The sequence below is a fragment of the Falco punctatus genome (assembly GCF_963210335.1).
Source record: "Falco punctatus genome assembly, chromosome: 15".
NCBI lineage: Eukaryota > Metazoa > Chordata > Aves > Falconiformes > Falconidae > Falco > Falco punctatus.
In genome coordinates, this window is record NC_137595.1 from 262,760 (window position 1) to 287,041 (window position 24,282).

Below are 24,282 nucleotides of genomic sequence, written 5' to 3' on the forward strand. Positions count from 1 at the left end.
GGGAAAGGGCCCAGGGGGTGGGGTGGGTGGAGGGGTCGGGGGGCGCCAGCGCAGCGCCCGGGCGGTGACGGAGCCCCCTCCTCCCCGGAGGGGGGAGTCGGGGGAGGGGGGCTGTGCGCGGGGGGGAGGCCGGCAGGGCGCCCCCTGCCGGCCTGCCGGGCGGCCTCCAGGCCTGGCAGCGGTGGAGGCGCGGCCTCCTGCCGCTCCCCGGGCCCGGCCTCTGCCGTGATCCGCCGCTGCCGCCGCCTCTCCCGTCCCCGCCGCGGCCCCCGTCGCCTCTCCTGTCCCCGCCGCGGCCCCCGCCGCCCTGTGTGCATGGGGAGGGGCGGCCACCGGGCCCGGCGCCTCCTCCCGCCAGCGCGGCCGCTGCCCCTGGCGCGCCGCGGCCCGGCCCGCCGCAGGTGCTGGCCGGCGGTGGCGAGGGGCCTGCGCGGGGGGTTGCGGCGCGGCCCTGGCGGCTTTGGGCAGCAGCACTTGGGGCCCCGGGGCCGCTGTGGCGGGCGGCGGAATGGGCTTGGGCGGGGGGCGCGGCAGCGGGGAGCTGGCCTGGTTGCCTTTAGTGACTGGAGTGCCGGGAGGGGCTGCGAAGGCTCCGCTGCCGGGCTGCCTGAGAGCGCCGCCGGCGCCTGAGCCCGAGGGTGGCAGGAAACTTGCGCTGGGGACAGCAGGGTGCTGAGGGAAAGAGATCACTTTGTAGGGGGTGCCTGGCGATCGTCGCTCGCATCCTTCCATTGTGCTTTGTAGTGCAAATGCGAATCAGCAGCTGGATGCTTACCCCAGTATGCGTGAGGTTTAAGATTCTTTTTCTAATCAGTTCATTTTAATGCGTTATTTTTCGTAGCAGCCTGCTTTTCTAATTGTCATTTAGTCATTTACAAATTACATTTGGCAAGGGCTGTGTATTTCCTTTGCAAGTTAGCAAGCAGAAAAATTGAATCAGAAGCTATGTTGTGTCTTATGGAGTTGATAAATGTGGATCAACATTAATTTGCGTTTATTAAGATATATGTGATGATTACTTTTTTAAAAATCCTGCCATGTGTTTCAGTGATTATCGTGTATTGTCATAAATGGGAAGGCGGAACAGAAAGAAAATTACAATATTGATCGTTTGTGAGCTTCTGTTATGCATGCCAGTAGTTCTGAGTGCCTGGGATCGTGCAGCATTCCCGATCCATCTGATTTCTTATGCTTGGTATGTTTGTTTATTGGAATGGACGTGTCTGTCAAGCAGTCATCTTTGTATAGAGAGAGGGTATCCTTTGTTGATGATATGTATCTTTTGCTTGCCAGGCGTTATAAATGAGCTATGTGGTATGTAGAACTGGAAGGTGTATTTCACAAGTGTAGCTGATGTCACTTGTAAAATTATCTTTCCTTCTTGCTGGAAAAATTGGGTTACTGGGAATGTCAAGGTCATCCTCAAATTTAGAGCAATTTATCTGCTGTTGGAATATGTCTTCTCTTCTTCACTGTCATGTTTTCCGTATATATTGATCCTATGGTCGTTGACATTTTCTGGACCTGTGACCTCTTTGTCTCCTAAAATGATCTAATGCTTGGCACCTTGTAATAGAAGCAATCTATAAAGCTTGATGAGTCAATTTCTTTGAATGACCTCTTAAGGATGTGTTAAACAAAAAAAAAAAAAAAAAAAAAAAGAAAATGTAACTGCACCTAAACTCACTGGTCGGAAAGAATGGAAACAAAAGGTGTTAAAGAGGGTGAATGGATACCAATGACACTTTATATGCAGATGAACTAGTCAGAAAGTTAATTCTTACTCTCAGCTGCTGTGAATGAGGTGAGTTCTGGCTTTCTGTTCTTTAATCTTTCTGGATGCCTTTTCCAATGTGAATTATTCTATTGTAGACATTTACTGGTTGTGACTTTCCTAGCCACTTTACAATTTGCAATGGAAATGTAATTTTGATAAATACTTATAATTCTACTATAGATCTGTGAATAATAGAAATAAAACAAATTACTTCTGTCACTTGCCCTGTGCTACTATTTATATCAAGAGTAGGAAGCACTGGAGCTTTTGGGAATAAGGAAGGCAGCATGTAAGTTCAGTTTTGGAAGCAGGGCATGGAAAGTTGAAGAAATGTAATTTATAAGCTCAGAACTAAGTTTCCAAGTGTTGTCACACTGTAAATTAATTTGATGTATTGATTGGCCCATCTCATAATGTAAAAATAATATAAATGGATGTAATGCTGCCTAGACCTTACACACATCCATGAGAACACTATCTTCTTTTGATCATGGAATCTGCCAGACATAAAGGTCCTTGAAGAATGTGTATATGGCTGGACAAATACATATTTTTATATCTATAAACTTACATTTTTTGTAAGTCTGCTGTAAAAAGGCTGGGTTTTTTTCTTGGCATTGTAAATTAAAAGCCTGTAATAATTCTGGTATTTAAAAAATTCTTTACATCTGTTAATGTGTGGGTTTTTTATTTCCTGTGAATTGTCCCTTTTTGTTGACAAGCTATATTTGATATGATATATTTGTGGTAACACAGATAATTCATCTGGAAGTAAGAATACCGTGACCACCGTTACAGATCTAGGCTTTCTGATGCCATGATATGTAGTATTGCATTTGAAATATTTCAGATTTAGGAAATGTTTTGGGAAGTGCAGAGCTAAGCAGTACAGCATTTCCTAAGGTGTACTTTTATTGTTCTGAGGTGAACGATTTGTTAATGAGACTGGCCATAATGAGAAAAACTCTTCATTAGCTGGCAGTTTTGCTTCAAATATATACATTCTTTCTACATATATACAAAAAGTACTTAAGCTAAGTGTCTTTGAATTTAAAGGTAGCTATTGTATTGAATTTTCTTACATGAATTGTTTTTGACTTTGCTTGCTAGCAAAGCGGGTTAAATCACTCTGTCAAAATAAAACCTAGGCTTTACATGGCCTGTTATGGACCTCTTTCAGAACTTCCTTAGAATCTCAGGGTACAGTATAACAAATCCTAGCGTAGGCCAAAGCACTTGTTGGTTACGTAGCTGAAATAGAAGAGTTCCTTTTCCACATCCAGTCCATCTGGAAAGAGTCCCCTCATCAAATAATCTGTTCTGATTATCTGATTTAACTTCTATTTCAGTTGACTGGAGAGGAATGCTGCAACAGGGACAGAGTATCAACTGTAGGATAAAGCCAAAAGTTTAGACTAATTATTTTTAGTAGGAAAGAAATTTAACATACATGCTCCTTTAATGAGCCCACAGACACCTCAGCTGAATCGCATAAAGTCAAAACTAAGTCTGAGGATTTAGAACTAAAACCCATGTGCAGCTGACCCCTCTGACCCACCCTGCCTTCTTTTTTTTTTTTTTTTTAAGATCAGACACTACTTTCAGACTCCGCCAAGTGTTTTCCCTTTTCCGATTTCTAGGTTGTCCTGATTTAAAAAATTAATAAACCCCCACCCCTAAAACAAAATAACCCAACACACCAAAAAAAATCTCCCTCTCTCAGACCTAGTCCTATATATAGATCTCCCTTTAGAAAGGGAGAGGTGAAGTTGCTGGAGCGTAGATATTTGCTATTTTCATTTTTGAAAGCAAAGCAGTAGGTCTTTTTTCTCATCTTGTTGAAGATGACTTTCCAGCTTCTTCATCTTGGAGATGAGCAGTGTTGTCATGGTAAGAATGAGGGAATCTTAGAATAAAAGAAAAATTAGTTTGGATCAGACTTCAGGAGGTCATCTAGTCCAACACCTTGCTTAAATCAGACCTAATTAGTGATGGATTGGCTTTGTTTTTGCAAAAGCAAGGTAACAGGTGTGAAATACCAAGGTCACAAGATGCCTTTAAAGCTTTTTTTGCAGCTTTCCATAAAGGTACTGTTTCATGCCTACTGAGTGAGGTGTCTCTCTCTGCTTCTGGCATTTTTTTAGTAGCTTCTAATGTGGTGGTTCTGGTTAATCAGAAGGCATATGTGCTAAGAGCTGAGTACATCCTGCCTCTTGTTGGATGGCATAGCATGTAAGGGTCCACCTGGTGCATTGAGACATTTAGAAACAGAATACCCTTTGTTTTTCAGGTTTCTGAAAATTGCTTCTGCATGAGATTTTTGGTTAAAGGAACGTTTGGTTTAGTCTGTCAAAGCAGTGTTCTAAATACTCAATTACAAAATTAGAATTAGTGTAAGTTAAGATGATAAGATGCATCACATCCTTGATGTGTCTTTAACTTAGCTGCAATCACATTTTTTTTCCTTCCCAGAGCATTAATGAGTCATGTAGATCTGCAGAGTAGGTAGTACCAAACAGCCTTCTATCAGAATGTGGATTAGGAGAATGAGTGTATTGCTTTGGGTTTAGATCTGAATACATAATCTCACTTTATAAGGAAGTGCTAATAAGTCATCTTTTAAGGGATTACACTCCTGCTCCAGTTTTATGTAATGCTGTTAGCTGAAGTGTAAATGTTGCCTTGCAGGGACAGCAGACTTTTTTGAGTAGCATTAATGCTACCTGTAGCTGCTTAAGTTATTAGAAAGAGAAAGCTGGTGGAAAGAGATACTATATTATTGTTAGAACAGCTTTTTTCCAATGTGTGTTTACTGTCTACTTTTTTTTTTTTTTCTCTGTCTTAGGAAGTATAGTCGAGTACCTAAGGCAATAGAAATATTCCATTTCCTTCCCTTCAGAAGTCTGGCCTGTACTTTATACTTGTCTGTGCTTGGTACTACCTGCTCTTTCTAGGTCAAGAAATCTGTTAACTCCATACGCAAATCGGGTATCTTAGGAAACCGCTAAAATGCCGGTTCCTCTATTTATAATTCGAATTATGTCCATCCTGTCCCTTTGAATTCATACTTACGAGTGTGATAAAATAAATGAAGTTTGAGCTCAGATGTTTAAATTCTACACTACCTTTGTGTTTCTCTTCAGTTCACACTTGATTTGTTGACTCTCACAAGCAAATACAAGTCCTCTATTTATGTGACATGCCTGCAACGTGCTAGACAGCTTGCTTTTATGTATAGTCTAATACTGGTATCAGTGGTCATTTGAAGTAATTACTGAAATAAATTTGAAGTACGTCAAACACTGAGGCGGTACTGTGTTTTCTTAGTACAATTTATCAGTTTAACAAAGCTCCACAGTATGCTAAGAAGGAGGCAAAAATGGATACCTTCTTACCAGGTTTTCTATTCTATTGTATTGTTTCTGTTGTATATTTGAGTTAAATCCTGTAGACATCACCAAAGCAAATGACTTCCTTGCAAATTCAGACTTGGTAAAGGCTGTAGATTTGGGCCTAGGGGTTCACTGCATAGTTGCTCAGCAAAATGTGTTGTTAAATGTTTAATGTTGCAAATCTACCGTGACCTTAGTGTTCAGTAGGTTTTATTTTGGATTTTCAGAAGTGGCTGTGGTTTCTCAAACTTCTAGCTAATGGAAATGTTTTTTCTTGTTTTCATGTGTTTCTTTTCCTGGCATTGTCTGAAATAGTCTCCAGGTTAATTTCTGAATCCTTTGTGAAAGGTTAGCCGTGGAAAAGTGCCACAGTCATACTCTTTAAACTTCTCAGACAGTCCTGCAGGGCAGATCACTAGTGTTTGTACGGTGCTACAGTTTGAACAGAGTTAGAAAAATGAAGTTGTGGGCACCTTCTCTGAGGTCTTGTTTCTGACACAGCAAAGTGCTACACTTTTCTGTTTAGTGTCTTGCTTGTTACGGAGAGGTTGAGCATAGTAGCACAGTAACTTGGTACCATTTCTGCTAAGCAAGGAAGTTTTCATCAGGGTCAGCCAAAAAAAGATCTGTAACTTTGTAGCCTGCTGAACTCATGGCAGATATGGGGAGTTTATTGTCTTGGGATTTTTAAAGTCTTGATCACTAGAATTGTTGGAGTATTTAGGATAATTTTGCTCATATAGAAAGACCATAAGAAGGCGGAGTTGTGCTCATGAAGCTTCACAGTCTGGGAAGTAAGTGGTGGCATTTGGATGTATTTCAGCTGAATGTCTTGTCATTGCTGAATGACGTTGTTGTCGCTCTGTGATACCTTGTTCAGTAGTCCAGCCAAACACCAGTTGGTTGTATTCAGCAACATTGAAATGGAAAGTGAGAAACTGAGGTCCTTAGGGAGGTAGTTGCATGTGTAAGATGCTTGTATAGGATGTTTTTGTCTACTATGATGGTTCTTTCTTGACTTCCTGTTGCAGGGTGTTGTTCTCCTTTGCACAGGTGCAATTTTTTTTTTTTTAGATGCCCTATAAACTTGATCTGTGTTTAAACCCAAACATTTCTCCCCTAACTACCCCCTCAAAAAAAAACCCAACCCACCAAAGCACTTTTCCAGGTGGCATGCATGACCCCAGTCAACCTCTTCATACTGTAGGGAGAGTCGTGGACAAGTACGTCCCTAGCTTAGACATTTTGGTTAAGAGCCTGTTGCAGGATTGCATGAATCTAGGTTTTCATACCCATGGATACTGTCATCAGATTTGAAAATTAACTGATCTGCTTGCACAGTGGCTTACCTTACATCATTGGCGGTGACCCTGAATTTCCGTGGTTCTCGTATAGCATTAATTATTTGTTTTAAACTGAGCCAACTGTAGTAAAAGCAGGGACAGTGGGCTGGAAGTTGGTAAGGAAGAACAGCTGTGTAATGTAAGTTTTTGCAGCATTTGGGAAGGAAGATCTCTATTCCACTTCTCAAAATTGGTCTGTGAAATGTATCAAGTGATACATTGACAGATTCAGAACTTTTGTGTGTGTGTGTGTATATATATATATATATATATGCATATCTGTCTATGTTTGTGTGTGTATGGTGGGGTTTTTTCCATCACTGTTCCGTGTAGAGAGGACGTGTAGGCACAAAAAGATACAGAAGGTCAGAAAGGTAAAGCTTAGTGGTATTTCTAAAGTCATTGCTAGTTCTATATAATCTGCGTGTGGATTCCTCAAATTCAGTCCTCTCTGCACAGCTGAACCCCTTCTGCTGTTAGAACTCAACATTTGTTTAGAAAGAATATCCCCTTCAGGGCTGGGTGGTGATGATGATTGCATCTTCCTCTGCTCTTTGCCTTTGTAACAGAAGTGTGCTAAGTTACATTCCTTGCCGTTACGGGAAGGAGAGACACATGCAGAAACAGAAATAGCAGATTTGCTTTTCTTTTAAAATACAACATCTGAATTGACTCGGAAAGGAGGCAGCTTTTAAATAAAAATCATTATTAACCATAGCCACCAGGCTACTTTTCAATTACACTTTCAATATTCATTTTAAGGACAAGGTTTTCCCTGCTGGTGTTACCTGCTAGTACTTTACTTTAGACTTAATGTATATCAGTGTTTTATTTCAGAGAGGTCATGAGTAGAAAAAAATTAAATGTTTTTCTTGATTTTGTTCTAAGTTTGGCTTGATATACAATTAGGCCTTTGATTTGTGTAAATGTAAAGTTTCTCTGTTCATCAAAATGACAGCGTTGAAACTTCTCATTAATGTGTTGAGACTGACGTTGCATGGTAAGTAGAAAAAATCCATTAAGCTGAATCAAAATGCTGTCATTTATATGGCTCTAATTATCAAGGGACTAAAAACTCTGATCTGCCATTCTAATGCTTCTGTTAAAAATGCTATTTGACTTAGTGCATACTCTGGGAATACTGGTTATACATGTCTCTAAATGGATAAATTAGCTGCAGATCTGTGCTCAGGCCTTTGTTGTAGACCATCTCTTCTAGTATGGAGAAACGAGTTGGTTTAATTTATTAGAATAAAAAGTACAAAAAATATTTGAACATATGTTCATTTTAAATGCCTTAAATAAGAGTATTCCTTTTAAATAAGGAAGACTCCTCACTCCTCAGTGAGCGAAGTACTGTAAGTGATGTTAATGCCAGGTATCTGCATCAAAAGCCAGCTGCTTTTGTCTTGGTTGAAGCCTGACATACTTGTTTTCCTTCACTGAGCGACTAGTATGTATCTTGGATTTTTTATGGAAGCTACGTCACACTATATATGCTATACATCTGTTAATGATGTTTGTATGAGTGTTGTTTGCTAAATATAAGAGCTCTTAGAACAGTCTTAATAAAACTATGTAAAATACAATTTTAAAAGGAATAAAAGGACAGGATTCTTTGTTCCAGATCCTGCTAGGTAAATTCAGAGTGCTTGTTCACATGATCTTGTTTACATTGCTGAGAGATGCATTTGAAACTGACTACAAATTATGAATATTGTATTTTTGCAAAAGTATCACATTTTGGGGTCACTTTAATTTCAAAATGGTCGACTTAAATAGCAAAAATTTCTACAAAGCCTATTTTATCCTGTTTTCCTACAGTCTTGCAACACTTGACACAGTAATTGAAAATTAAATATGCTAAGCTACCATATATGTTACATGTTGAAAATAATTCATTCTAAGTTTCAAACAATTAAATGGTGAAAGTGATTAATTCCTGTTGAATTACAACATATGTAGTATTATGGTATGCATGTGTAAATGGTAATGTATTCCTGTTATCTCTGTTTAAAATAATGATAAATATGGAAATCTACTGGTTCAAGGTACAAAAATACACAGGCAAAACACTACAAATCACCAACCCTTTTTATTTTTATTAAGGACAAAGCATAATTGCATGTAATGTCATGCAGCGCAACTCTTCCCATTTTTTTAATCCATTCTGAAATACCCAAACATTAATTTTAGAGTATGTATTTTCTGCTTTTCTTCAGCTGTGAATGTGTCCCAGCAGATATGTACCACCTAAGTGTATAATTAGGATGAGAAAAAGCTACCGTTTTTATTTGTGACTCATATACTTGGTCAGCTTCTTTCTCAGTAGATAAAATAGTTCAGTATCTCAGAAAATATTCACAGCAACAGGCAGTAATGTGTAATATCTCTCCTGCTCCTGAAATCAGAATCCAACAAGAAGGTTGTGTCCTCAGTGCCGTGACACCACCAATGTTGAGTTGTCTCACTTTTTTCATGAGCACTGTAGAAACGTGTTTTTCAAAATTAAGGGCTAATCCAGAGTTCAGTGCCATCTGTACATCTTGAGCTGCTCTTTGTCTATGTTTCCTGACAATAATTACTGCCTAATAAATACTGTTCTGTCACATTCTTGAAGACTTGTGCAATGCATTTCGGGTTGTTTGTTTTGGGTTTTTTTTTGTTCCACAGGCCCAAATTTTAATGTCCTTAAAATGACAATTAGTCATGTCTTGGGGAAGTTTTTAAAGATCACAAAAACATGCTCCGAGAACGTGTCTTTAGAGTAACCACTAGTCTGTGCTGCAGCACACGGCGGCGTTGGGAACCTCTTGGATGCAGTGTCTCTGAACACCGAATTGTTTTTAAAAAGATTTTTCTTTGTCTCTACTCATATTGTTTCCATGGATTTAGGCTCTTTAATTTACCATAATCGGTGTGTGTGTGACCAGGAAGTTGTCAGCTTTTGTGTTAATAGGCTTTTACACTGCACTGTAAACATGAGGCCTAATTGTAGGAGGTGTATAGTACACGAGCCCTACCTGTTTGTTTATTTGTGAAGATGGTAGAATGGGTTTCATTCATTCATGCGTTGTAGAACGAGTAACCTGGGATCGTGCTAGGTTTACGCAGTTTGTGTTTCAAGTCCATGTTGTTATGATTTTGTTGCTCTTTGTGCCTGAGCTAGCTACGTGAAAATTAGTTTGGGTGTATGTCTTCGTGTATTTCAGTCAGCTTCTGATGATGTAGAAATAGCCATAGCAATCAAGGACTTGGCTATTGTTTAGGATAGCCTTCTTCCAGAAAGATGCCTCTTCGGATATGCCTGTCTTACTGAGAAGATTCTATACAGAGGAGCATGCTAATTATAGTTTGGTAAATGAAGAGTAAAGAGAGATTGTACAAACAATTCTCCTGCTGCTTAAAATAAATACTATAGGGTCATTGTTATATGTATTTGTTATCCAGGTGAGAGAGACATTTGAAAAAATACTTGGGTTGGGTTTTGTTTTGTGTTAGTATCTGCAATTACAGAAAACAAGTAAAACTGCTTTTAAAGGTGATGCAAAGTTGATGAAAGGAGTTAATAAAATCTTTTTCATTTAAAGGTTGTTCCTCATAATAGACGTGTGCATCTTATAATTGCCCCTTTGAAAGAGCATGGCTCAGAGCACACTGAGATGGTGGAAAGATAGTGTCATAACAGACCAAAAGAAGTTGTTCAATCTGTTCATTCACCCTGTCTTCTGATTCTTTGGTCCTGATGAAATGAACAGGCTTTGAACAGAGTATTTCTAGCACCAGCTCTTTGATAGCCATTGTCATTTGTATAGTAATTGATAAGTAATTCCCAAGTGTTTTTCACAAATACTACAGCACTTTATTACTGAGCAGACAATGTCCTTCTGCTTAATACCAGCAAAATTAAATAAGAGACTTTCAGTTTGATCCTTTATGAACAAAATACATATAATCTTGCCTCACTCTTTCCTCTGAATCACATCATCAATTCTACTAGTCAGTCGTGACTGTCCTGTAAGAGGTGTTTAGTAAGAAAACTTGGTTGCTTAGCAGTGAACATAATGAGAATTAAAAATTTAAAGCTGCAGTGTACATATTCCTGAGTAGTTATATCTTCAAATCAGAAATTCGTAATAGCTTTCTTTTCTTTCTTTAGGCATGTATTCGTATTAATCTGTCTTAGAATGTAACTCATACTAAACAGACACTAACATTTCAGTGATACAGTGTTACTGTTTGAGATCTGTGAGATGAGCTTTTATTCTGTCTGAGAAAATTTGGAGGCACACTGACTCATTTCTCAATTTTGTAGATATCAGCAGAATCAGCCATTACTCAAATTATTGTTTTCATGTTTGTTCTGATTTTGCTTCTAAATGTTGCATTTTTTAAAAAAAATTACTCCTGTGTGATAATGCCTTAAGCTTCTATACTAACTAAAGCACATAGTATAAGCAATAACACACACAAAAAAAGTGGAAAAGTTCTGTAAGGGTAGTTCTATAAACTGATTATTAATGCTTTTTTCCAGTAGCTGTTTTCTGTGCATGTAAGGGCAAAGTGAACATAAAGGCAATGAAGTAACAGAATTCTCAATGGATCACCTATTGCCTCCAGAAATAGAGCAATCAACTAAGATAACCCTGTCCAAAGACTTTGCTTGAAAGCTGTCATTTTATTCTACATGATGCATGAATTGCTTGTGCTAGATTAAATGTCATCCATACTTCACTCTTGCGCTAATCAGTCAAAAACTACCTTGATGAAGATATGTGTTCGCAGGCTAACTTTATAAGCAGAGTTGAGATCATCACTTTGTCTCTTCACTTTATCCTTCTCCTTCCATCCTTCTTCCTTCTGTAGAGGGTCCCAGAGTCTCATCACCGTTTCCTTTCAGTCTTTATTCTATACCATGTTATTGGGGAGTTAATTCAAATGGCTTGAACTGTTTATTTGTTTCACACAGTTCTACATCTATAGATCTTCTCTCCTCTTACTGAAACTTCTGGATTGAATAGAATTTTACATTCCCCCTAAATGTTCAGCTTCTAATTTAAACTGAAAATGGCTGAAATGCTGCTTTTATTTCTCCTGGATATGTGGGCCCGAAATCTAGGAGTCCTTTTAGACTTGGCTACCTTCTTAGACACATGCAGCCAGACTGGTTCTGAGATTTCTCACTGTTTTATGACCAGAGAGATGGCTGAGACTGAGCCTTTTGTTTCTGTGAATCCACCAAAACATTTACACAGGCTCTCACTTTATGTTTTGAAAATCTTTATTAGGTTAGGCTTCAGTTGCAAAGATTAAAACAGTGAAGCAAGGATCTCATTTTAGTTGAAGAGGTAGTGAGGGGAAAGCAGAACAAGCTACTTAGAAAAAGCATAATAGAAAAATGCAGAACTTGCTCAAAAATATATTGGGAACTTTAAGAGCAGTATAAAACAGAGGACTTAGACTTTACTTCCGATCAAGATAAAATCTTAATCTTGTCTCTGCTTAACACCATTTCACCTTTCCTGTGAGAAGGTGTAAAGAGCAGTGTCCACAACTCTTCCCTGGGTCCTTCCTGTTTGTGAAGCAGCAAGACAGAATCTGGTCAGTATCTCACTCATTGTTTACTTCCTGGCAGCATCAATCTTCTTTTAAAAGAACTTCCTAAGTTCCTACTTACAGTTATTAATTCAGCAACTTCTTTAGTTTTACTGTTCAAAGGAAACAGTTGTACAGTTGAGATAGATGGTGAATTCAAGTCACTGAGCTTAAATGCCTTGAATGTACAGAAAACTCACCTCCTTTATATGCCTACATCATAGACTGTATTTGAAGGAGAACCACGTGGTCCACTGAGAAGGGGTATCATACTGAATGCGTGCCACACTGTAGGTGGAGAGGTAATCATAGCAAGTAGAGTTAAGTAAGAGGTACTTAACTGGAAGTCAGAAATAAACTGAGACCAAGTATGGTTTCAGACATAGAATGGTACAGAGCAGAGAACTCAGCTTTCCAAGGACAGGGCATCAGAGTCTTTTTCCGAATGGTGATACTGATTACGTCTGGATTGCTGGCCTTGACAAAGGTGGCTTGTTAGATCAAAATACTGACTGACGGAAAAGAGATACTGTCTATACTGTAGTGATCCTGGGCTCCAGAACAGGATTGTGAATTTATTTGAAAAAAACACAGCTGCCATTTGAGGACAAGTAGTAATCAGTTTCTGTAGCTATGCCTTTTCTCACTGTTGAGAGCTGGCTTGCTCAGGGAGAAGGGTCTGTGAACACACATAATAAATCCGTAGTGATAACCTTGGGGCTATAGGTAGTTCCAGGGGTTGCAGTAGGGTATGGATTGAACTGTTCAGGGCTGTGAAGAAATGGGGGAGGGGCCTTAGCTGAAGGATGGTATTACAAGTCTGATTTCTAATCTGGAAGGTATCAAGAAGGGTGCCGTGTTAAAGTAGTGGTAGTTTCTGCTGCTGTTTTCTCACTCAGTTTTTCATTCCGCTACGGTTGCCAGCTTAGGAGCAACACAACCCTTCTTCTTTCCTAGGTGCCCTCTCTCAATGGTCAGTGGGAAAACTTGGTACTGTGTGTAGTATTTTTGTTGTTATTTTTCTGGGGTTTTTTTTCTGTTTGGTTTTGTTTTTTTTTTTGTTGTTGTTTTTTGTTTTGTTTTTGTTTTTGTTTTTTGATGCTCAACCCAACAATGAGGTGACCTTCATTGTTTGAGAATCCTAACCTTGTGGTTTTGGGAACAAATCCTACAATGTTTCAAGTACAATGTTCCAGTTAAGTTGCACAGGTGGAGCAACTGGCTAAGGGTGGAGAGGCCTTGGTGCAAGCTGGCTTGTTTCCTCCAAGCACTTTGTACAAAAGTGTACGGGGTTGTAGACATGGGCTCTGGAGACTGCCTGCTTCGTTTTCTGTCAACATGGCAGTTGATGCTGAAATAGTTTATCTAAACTATTTGGCAAAAGTTACCTATTCAGAAATCGGTTTTGTGTGCTGGCTATTTAAAGAAAATGGGGGGGAAACTCCTTGTTCTTCCAGAAGTTCCAATGTCTACATGTTGTATCATTTCTTGTGGAAGATCTGTGATACGTCTTGGTAGAAATGACTACAGATGGTACAGACAGACCTTTTGACTTCCGGTGCTTCCCTCACAAGATCCTAGATGGATATGAAGAGATTTTTATAAAACACTGTGATTTAGTTGTTAAATAGTTTGAAACTAGAGATTTATTTCTTTTTCAGTAGAATTTTAATTCTCATCTCAAATATTTCAAAGATAACGGTGATCGTTACGTCACAGACCAGGTATTTTCCCCTGCTATGCCGGCGAGGGGTGAGACAGCTAAAATTTCCCTAGTTAGTGGCTTTCAACCAAAGGCTGACATGAATGAAAAAAAAAAGGCAAGAAACTCCGATGAGTCATAGAAGTGGGTGTTTCCATAGAGTAAGCTTTCATAATAGATCCACCAATCTATCACTCGCCACCAAAGAATAGTAAACCACAGCACAGGACTAGCAGGGAGTGATCCTAGATAGGCAGTACTGCTTTCTAACACTGATTGTGTCTGAGCCACTTTCTTCCTAAGCACAACAGAAGTGAGTACGCCACCAGCAGTGATATAAATTATTCTGAGAATGAAATTTTTTTATATTTTAAATTTTGAATTCAGGATTATTTAGATCTGACTATGATCAAACCATCTTATTGCTAAATAAGATCTTTCAGGGAACGACACATGAAATGTATGAAAAATTACTTATGTGATGTTAAATAACAGAAAACTAGAGATATTTATGTGGAATTGGGACAATGCAACAAAATGGTGAAATCAGTTTATATACAGGTAAGATATATTCTTTTCCAGCTAAGAAAGAGGGGGAGAAAATTAAGAGCAAAACTTGCATAGTTGTAATTTATAAAACCCAAAACCAATAACAACAACAAACCCCTGAAAACAAACTCAAAAAAAACCCAAAAAAGGATAAAAAATCTAAATGTGGAAGTAATAGTGGCGGTGTTACCCAGATTATTTTATTACTGTAAAAAAAATGGCCTCTTTGACTGAGTCCAGTTGATTTAATTTCCACTTGGGAAGGGACATATTTTGCTTGTAGTTTAAATTGATAATTAAGTGTTTATAAGAGAATATAAATTTGGTCCTCTAAAAATGGTTTTAAATGAATTACTTCTGGAAAATCATTTGTCGAGGAGAAGTTAACAGTAAACAGCCTCCTTTCTCTTCATCATATTTTCAGGGATATTTCCAGTTTTATGACCTTTGGCTCATAATTTTGATGATATTTCCAATGGAAAAGGGATTAGGATTATTTAATAGAGGTAGAAAAAAAGGCATGGTAAGTTTAACATTACACTTAAAGAAATGATGACAACTTGGGAGAAAGAATGGAGATCTATAAACTTGGACTAACAGAATCATGCTGTTCTTTGTCCACTGCCGAAGCAGTGCAGTGTCATAAATTTGAACAAATGAGCCTTACCACAGGCATTGTAAAGTGTTCCGTAGTTGCAGTATTTTGAAATCTGAGGGTGCAGTGTGTTGATAACCTATTTTTTGAATCTTCTGTTATAATAATTTTTTATATACTTTGTTTTAGTTTTGGCAAGGTACAGGGTTATACGTGAGACCTAATGAAATCCATTCCAGATTAAGCTGATTAATACATCTATGTTGGCAAGTGCTTCAGTTGTAAATATACTGCTATTAGTGCTATGCGAGAGAAAATAACCTCAAATGGAATTAGAGAGTACTGTAATGTACCAGTTATGTAATGATGTCTAAGTATTTAGAGGGGTATTCTTTGAATGCCTAATACTAAAGAACAGCAAGTGTCTAAACCTAACCTGATCCAAGTTGAAAGTAAACCTAACTACTCAAATTTGGAATTTCCATGCAAGTGCAATGAATCTGTTTTTATTCCCTGTTGTCTAAAGGACTTAAAATATAGTTGTTCTTTATTAAAAAATAGTGTTGCTTTTGTCAAAACTTGACCTTTTAGGGTTTTTTTTAGATATAAGTGATTAGTGTTTTCTTTAATTAGCTTGATTTCCTAAGGAAACTAGTCTTTTGAGCAGCCCTCTCTGCTTGTGTGTGTGTGTTTGTGTATGCATGTATGTACATCACAAAAAGAGCATGAACAAGTGAGAATTATTACATTTGCCACTATTTGGACTAATTTTGAGACCATTAATGGTTATCAGTCAAGCTAGCCACCTTTGCTACATGCTTTTCTTGCTTACTTAAGAATCACCCAGTTGTAGCTGAAAATCTTGCTGTTCATATTAATCAAAAGAAATCCTCACTCATTGTTCTTCACATGATATGAGAACTAGGACTATGTTTTAGAATATTCAGGTTTTTTCTCTAAACCTTTTTTTTCCCCGCTGTACAGTTAATGATGGGAGTAAATCCCTCTTAGCCCCTTTAAGAGGTTACAAGTGAATTGAACAGAATAGGAAAGATCTTTATCCCCAGAGCACACAAAGAAATAAAATTTCAGTGTAAAATATTTACCTGAAATTTCTCATTTGTAAACATACATATTTTTATAATTCCTGCCTTTAGGAAGTAGGCACTTTCCAGTGTCACTGGAAACATGGGTTGATGTTCGTTGTATTCTGGATATATATCTACCATCTCCAACAGTATGCAAAGTTACCACAACCAAGTGAGATGTATAACTAAAGAGCATAAATTTGAGTGCAGTCTTGTAAAATGTTTCTCTTTGGCCTGTTTAAGGTGATTATATATTACTGTGTAAATGTTTTGCAGATCAATAATCTTTGTTTCACTTTGAGACAATTTCAGGGGGGTTTGTTCTTAGGTCGGTAGGGACCTGTCTTAGAGATCCTTTGACATTTTTATGATTTTGATTTATCAGATTTTATCACTCTTCTACACCTGTTCTCTGAAATACTCCCATAGGCAACAGACACCCACCATTTAATGTAGGGAAATAATCAAGGAAGAAAGCTTTCTGAGATGAGTGGTATATCAGGGGCTATGATCTTCAGCATCTTATTACCTAAAAATGAAAGGATATGAAAACTCAGAATGAATAAGCTTTGACTTGTATGCACACTGCTGGTTCTTTTAATTTTTCTTTGTGGCTTACAATGCTTTGTAAAATGTCCGTGCTGTTTTTCAGGAAAAAAAAACCCAAACAATTTTTCATTTTAAAGATGCTTTTAGTATTTAAGATTTTGGTTTTATGTTTATTATATTTGTTTTACATCACTAAATCAATATAATATATTCATGCATGTCTGCATTTCTGTTGTTCTCTTTATTTCAGTATCTACTGAACTTCATTCTATGGAGAAAATTAAAGCTGTAGTTTTAGGAAGAAAATCAAATAAATAATAAAAAGAACAATGTCAGAGATGCTCTTCTTGCTACCCTAGACAAAACTCGCCTCCCCCCCCCCGCCAGATTCCAATACTTACGTTTAGTCCCTAGGTCTGGCATTAATGTACATCAAGGAAGTTACACTGCTGTGCATTAAGGGAGTATTTCTCCTATTATTTGCTGTTTTGGTAGACCACAGTAATTAAATAAGAGCCACTGTGGTCTCTTGGGGAAATAGGAAAGAGATTTTTAAAAAGCTTTTGAATATAAATGTATTTGATAACGTCCTGTATATAAATAATGCATGTACTTAGTTGAGTGCTTATACTCTTTTGAGGAAAGTTTTGTGTTCTTCTAATGCTTGCTCATAGCCTTAAGGAATGTAAGAAATGTGAAATGAGACAAAAAAAGTGCATGAAAGAGATATAAATTTATTAGTTATACTAGTGACTAACAACCCCCCAAAACCCCATAAGTTATACTTCAAATTTATTTTTTTTTACTTCGTTTTGGGTGCATGAGGAGCTTAATAAGAATGGACGTCTTTGATCAGTCTGTTTCAATGCCAAAGTCATGCCTATTTTGTGTCACAAAAATCCTAATAGGAATCCTGGGAAAGAGCTTTTCATGCATGCACAGCTTGTGTTACAGCATTTGACAGCACACAAAGGTAACTGGCTATACTGTTAAAAGCAAAGATATATTGGGAAACTGATGTCACTACTAGTCTTTCTTCTGTGACTGCTGTTTAAATCCATGATCATGCTTCTCACGCCTCTTTGGACTACATCTTTGCTGACAGAAGTCTCTGCAGTAGATGTAGCTTTAAAACTGTGCTCTTTCAGAAGTTTGGTACCTTTTCATTTTTCTGTTTTGGTCTTTCTTCTCTTTGTCTGTAGCTACATCTAAAAGAGGTGACCCTAAGAAAAACGATGTCTATTGAAATGAGAAAGTGGAGTTAAAATAAATGGTTTCATCAAGACTATTACATCATTGTTTTTCACTACTCACACTGCATCTTGCATTCTCAAGTCTGCTGTTTTGCAGAGGAGAGGGAAGTGGGACTTGCAGCTTTCTGAAAGTAGGCCTCTAGCTAATTACTTTGCTAATCAATTTTCTCCAGTTACCTGTATTTATATCTAGGTCTTAGTTTACCATTTTATCTAAAACGTGCACTGCTGTAGGTGCAGTTCCTTTTAAAAACTGTTTTTCAAAGGCTCTGTGATGTGTGTTCAGCCCTTTACAAGTCACTTGAATCTTTTCATTTGTCACACCTCTCATTGGAATTCCTTGAACAATTTTGCTTCTGGTATAAGACTAGAAAGTCTATCCTGACTTTCTGATAAAACGTAGTAAAATCCATCCTTGATTTTGGAATTTTCAGTGTAGTAGGTACAGTAAACAGGGCACAAGATGATTGTTGTGTAGAACCTTTGTGTGTTTTGTTACTGACCTTTACATGTCTAGCAGCCAGCTTGCAGTAAACTTACCATGTCAGTTCTGATAGTAAACCCTTACTAAAAGAGGCTGAAATGGTTTGTGTTAAATTTTATGCAGACTGGAACTCCACACAGTTGTTCCTGATGTAGACAGGCTGTTCCTGCAGTAGAAGGCTGTACAGAGAGGTTTCTAGTGAAAGCGTTGGGTCACCCTTTTCTGTTTTATTATCTTTAAATATTCCTGAGACACTCCATAAATTCCAGCTATAAGTTTATTGTGTGGGAAGTATACTTTTTTTTTTTTTTAATGTAGAGTAACTGAGGGAGGGAAAGAGAGAGGGTAATTTGTGATTAAAGAGACAACATAATTATATGCTTCATTGTGATCAACTTTTACACAGAAATGTGAATGACTAGAGACCTCTACTGATTTGTAAACAAAATCATTTTAGTTGAGTATTTAGCAGAATTTGTCAAAAGCTAATTTTTTAAAATTATTTCTTCTTCTTTTTTTTTTTTTCTTTTAGGGACTTCATGTTGGTGGCGTTTATGCCAGAACATAGTAAGCAAGGCAAATTAACTCCAGCCTTGTGTAAACTTTTAATTGGCCAACACAATGCAATTGAGTATGAGTTCCAGGTGGCTTTGGAAATGAAGAAGAACTAAGCTCTCTGGCTGGAAGCTGAACGTGATGACGGCCTGGTCTATGATAGGGAAGCTGAAAATGGAGAAGAGGCACTCCAGAGAAGACAGAAATCTGGAACAAGATGCTGGGGAATGCAGTGCTGAATCAGAGGAATGGACGAGCTCAGAAAGCGAACCTGAGCAACCATACTTCAGAAGCAGCTGCAGCAATACTCAGTGGAGACAAAAGGAGGTTTCCACTAAACCACATCGGCCGCTCTGTCGGTCTCCTTGTTTGGATCGCCCAAGTTTTTCACAGAGCAGTATCACACAAGACTTGAAGCTAGATGAATGCAAAACAAATTTGGACAAGGAATACCAAGCTAAAATGGATTTTGCTTTAAAGCTTGGGTATGCAGGAGATCAGATCCAGGCGGTACTGAATAAACTGGGAGCAGATGCGCTTATCAACGACGTTCTCGCAGAGCTTGTGAGACTTGGCAACAAAAGTGAATCAGAGGGACAAAGCAGTGCCAGCAGTACCACTAGTACTCTCGTGCCGAGAGGTCCTTGTACAAAGGAAATAGCAAGCCCTGAATTGTCACTTGAAGATGAAGTTGTGGATAACAGTGATAACTTGAGACCAATTGTCATTGATGGAAGCAATGTGGCTATGAGGTAAATCTCCCTGTCACTATTTTTGCAAAGAATAAATCACTAAAATATTTATGAGAAAAATCAATATTGATAGCTGTGTTGCTGATTGACTGGATACAAAGCAAAAATGAATTCTACGTAAAATATAAATGCAGTTTATTGTATTACAATATAATAAAGGAAAGTAGCATGCAATGTGATAAAAGGAAACAGTACTAGCTATTGTGCACAATGTGATAAAAGAACAATAGGAGCAAAGGATTAGATCATTGCTGCAAAGCGTTACAGAGACTAAGAAAAGGAGACATCACCAGTTCACACCTTAACATCACCCAGGCCCACCCTTTAGCTGGGAGCCCTGTTGCAGCTGGTGCCAGGAGTCCCTTGATAACTGGGGAAATTCCTATGCGGTGCATCCACCTGTAGGTGAGGCTTCTGGCTCAGTCCTGGAGCTTGCCCACCTTTATACTCAGTGAAGAACAAAAATAGGTTACACACCCAGTGTATGTAAAATTTAAGTTTAGGCTAAGTGCAGGTGTGCACTATCTCATGATCTGTAAGGTTCACACACGCCAGGGACGTTGGCCAGACTGCCTGGGTGTGGTGGAGCTGCCACTACATCATGACACAACTGCACACAGTATTTATTGTCTGGATGGTCCTGCCCTACCTTGCTTGTTCAGGGGGCTCAGGACAAACATCACCCGCTCGTTACAGTTGTCCTTGAGCTCCCTGAGCTCCCTGTCTAAGTTAAACAATTCCTAATTTAAGACAAAAACTTTGTAATAAACATTAATCAGTTTAATAAATTTTCACTACAATGGCAAAGTAATTTTAGTCATGTAGTATATTTACGCTGATAATACATCTTTTTTAATGGACTCTTTAGTCCAGGCTTTTATTTATGCCTATAGCCCTTTATATGTCATCCATATTCCAATTCCCCTCCCCACCTTTTGAAACCAAGTTCTTCCCTCAAACCTTTTGTTTTAGCAATCTAGCTGTAGTGTGCTTTTGTGTGGATGGGTTTGGTTTAATTTGTTGAAGTCTTGGAACAATGTTGAAAATTATTTTTCTTTAATGTCCAGAGGCAGCCAGATAGGCGAGGAAAACTTGGTTCTTTCCAAAATGACATGCAGTGGACTTCAGGGTGTTTGATCTCCTGCGGATCAAGCCTGCTCAGAATTTAGCTGTGTCAGTAGAGGGATACGAACGAGCTAAACTTGCTGACTCACACCGCTATGGTGCTTGTAATTTCAGATGTATGTACACATGTGCTTGGTTGCTTGCATCAACGCTAACTCAAGGTATCTCCCCATGCTGCTTTCAAGCATGTTTGTAGAGCACACAATTCAGCTAGCCAGTGATTTATCATCAAGAAAGTATGATTTTTCTATGAGGGAGTTCTTTAATCAGCCTGTTTAGTGATTGGTGATAACGAGATTTCTTCAGGTATTGTTTGCACAATAGATTTCCTTTTAGTACCAGCTTTCTGCTCTAAGAGAATCTGTCATAAGATTTATGCCCCCATCCCTGGAAGTGTTCGAGGCTAGGTTGGATGGAGCTTTGAGCAACTTGCTCTAGTGGCAGGGGGTTGGAACTAGATGATCTTTAAGGTCCATTACAACCCAAACCATTCTGTGATTCTATGAATTTTTTTTTCAATGTATTAAGAAAATTCAGATTTTTATAGGTGTGTGGAGCACTCTTGAGTTTTCAAATGCACAGACCCTTCCAAATTCTATAAGAATATTTCATATATAGGAATTTTCACTGCCGTATCGCAACATAACCACATTACACCAATCCATTTACAGATGTTTCTGTAAAGCAACAACACCAATATTTGATTTAACTTTTTTCTTTCCTTTTTTTCCCTGCTTGTTGAATTTGCAGTCTCTGTACTGCTTGAGTTCCTCCTGAGCATAATGTGGCAGGAACTGGAGAAAAGAGTGTGTGTACTCTTACTATTGTGTAGCTTAGAACTGGTGCTGTGTTCAGAATTTTGAAATATAGAATCATAGAGTATCTCAGGTTGGAAGGGGCCCATAAGGGTCATCAAGTCCAACTCTTAACAAAAGGCATATGCATCTGAAAATTTAAAAGGATATTAAATTCTCTAAAATTTAAAATGTATAAAAATCTAAAGAAAAGTGCTTTAGCAATATGTGGCTTCTGTATTAATTATGTAAGTTGCAAGGATTTGGACTATGCTGGTGATCCTTAGTTATGCGCATGTGCGGATGGTATTAGATCTGTGTGCCTTTTGTCTGTTTCAGTTTTACTTTATGTAACATTTTGAGCACAGGAAGAGCATGCATTTTGCTGTGGTCCAGTAATCTGTGAAGATGTTTTATAATAATAATAATAACAACATTGAAGTAAAATTTTGAACAATCATCCATAGAATAATGCTAAAGACAATTCTAATAAGATGCAAATATCTTAATTATGCAGTGTCTGCTCTACAAACTGAGAATATCTGGAAAGTACAAGCGTTACAGACTTCTCATGCTTAAAAATACTGCAATTATTGATGATGCAAATAGAGACTGAATAAGTTTCATAATTAAGGTTTACCTTTTTTCCTTTGCAGAAACTTCTTGGGCCATTTGAAAAATTAAACCCCTTTATATGAATTGTGTGCTGTTTCAGAGACTCCTGTGTTTCAGAAAAGAAATTTTTGCTGGAGGCAGGGCTTAAACAACTCTGAGTTACTTCTTTCCCTTCAAAAGCCCTAATTAAAAATGCAGAACATTTAATATTAGGGAAACATAATTTCTTAATCTAGATGTTTAAAAGCACCTATCACCCATGACAGCCAGCATTGTTAATTCATTCCTTTTTTGTTACTGATAACTTATTATAGTACTATTTCAGGTAAGCTCAATTTGTTGGGGAAAGTGGTATTTTTCATTAGCTGAGCTAATAAAATGAAAAAGTGGAAAAATTTCAGATGTATTTGTTTTTGCTTTTGGAATAGTGGCATTTCATTGTTTTCTAGAGATTCAAGTAGCAGTGTTGCTGTAATCTGACAGCTGAATAGCTCTGGACAATTGTTGTTGTCCAGTTATGAGGCTGGTCTAATAAAAAGGTTTACTGTCTTTACAGACTTTGTTTCCCTTATATCCTTAGACCATGGCAGCTTTAGAAGAAATAAAAAAAAAAAACCCATCCCAAACCACCGCAGCAATAAAACCCAAAACCAAATGTAATTTTTCTCCTTGCTGTTTCTAAAACTTTTGTTTTCATGTTCAGCCATGGGAATAAAGAAGGATTTTCCTGTCGAGGAATTCAACTAGCTGTTGATTGGTTTCTGGAAAAAGGACATAAAGATATCACTGTGTTTGTACCTGCATGGAGAAAAGAACAGTCTCGACCTGATGCACCAATTACAGGTAACAGATCAAGATTTCCTTTGACTCCTTGGTCAAAAAGAGGGGGGAAGAGAAAACAAAAGTATTGCATTAAGACACAAGCATGTAATCATTCTGATGGGTGCCACATACTGGGCTGTGCATGTGATGTTGCGTGATGATGTTACACTCTGTTCATTTGAAAACAGAGCAATTTCACTGGTGAGGAAATCAGCATTTAAGTGTCTGCACCTATAAATGATGCTGGTTTTTTGTAACATCATTGGATCATTTCAATGCTTTTGAGAAATAGTCATAATTTTCCCATTAGCAAACATTGCTAAGCATATAAGAACTGATTCTTAGTTGCTGGGTGAGTATGAAATAGGTAGAATCAGGCCAGGGACTCATTTAGTAGGATTATCTTGAACACTGAAGAGGCAGCATGTGTTTTTACCCATAGAAAGTACTATACGTTTTACTCTGGGCTAATAAGAAAGTTATTGTAATATAGTAACAACTGAGTTCTTGATGTTTTCAAGAAGACCAGTAAAGGTTCATGGAGTAGAGTGGTTATGGAGCTTAAATATTGGATATTTACCCACTGCTTTGAAAGCTCGGAAATAAAATGGCACTCTGCAACTATGTATTTTTTAATGATAATGGGGGCTGTATATGAACATAACTACAAAATACTGTGTCAAAAAAGAGGGCAAGAAGTTTCATATTTCAAAGGCTGCATTTCTTTCTTTTAAAACTTTTTTAAAAAAATGCTCAAATAAAATTATTTTACAGATCAAGAAATCTTACGTAAATTGGAGAAAGAAAAAATTCTTGTTTTCACTCCATCTCGAAGAGTTCAGGGAAGAAGAGTAGTTTGCTATGATGATCGATTCATAGTAAAACTTGCTTTTGACTCAGATGGCATCATTGTATCAAATGACAACTACCGGGACCTTCAAAATGAAAAACCAGAATGGAAGAAGTTCATTGAGGAGCGGCTGCTAATGTATTCTTTTGTGAATGACAAGTATGATGTTTTCTTAAAAAAAAGTAAGGGAATTTGCTAATTCAGAATCCTCAGTAAAAACTGAAATTCACATTTCATTCTCTTCCCCTTAGATTTATGCCTCCTGATGATCCTTTAGGACGCCATGGGCCAAGCCTTGAAAATTTCTTAAGGAAAAGGCCAGTTATTCCTGAACATAAGAAACAACCGTGTCCTTATGGTAAGTGCCTAAGTCAGATTGATTTGTTGTATTCAAAGGTAGGTGAAGCAAGCAATTAATTAACGTCTTGTCATTACTTGGGGG

General features: G+C 38.0%; 1 protein-coding gene across 8 annotated transcripts in view; it reads left to right on the forward strand.

Moving 5' to 3' along the window:
- Window positions 1-24,282, forward strand: part of ZC3H12B (zinc finger CCCH-type containing 12B) — a 35,197-nt gene that overhangs the window by 4,436 nt on the left and 6,479 nt on the right. For 4 of the 8 annotated variants that reach the window (XM_080366232.1, XM_080366238.1, XM_080366239.1 and 1 more), the window contains 4 exons: window positions 18,860-19,634; window positions 22,872-23,011; window positions 23,765-23,999; window positions 24,092-24,198. In XM_080366232.1, the coding sequence (XP_080222358.1) occupies window positions 19,024-19,634; window positions 22,872-23,011; window positions 23,765-23,999; window positions 24,092-24,198 (1,093 nt within the window). In that variant the 5' untranslated portion in view covers window positions 18,860-19,023. Of the gene's footprint in view, window positions 1-4; window positions 1,196-11,785; window positions 19,635-22,871; window positions 23,012-23,764; window positions 24,000-24,091; window positions 24,199-24,282 lie in introns of those variants that run through there. The other 4 variants (XM_080366236.1, XM_080366237.1, XM_080366235.1 and 1 more) reach the window with 4 other exon arrangements.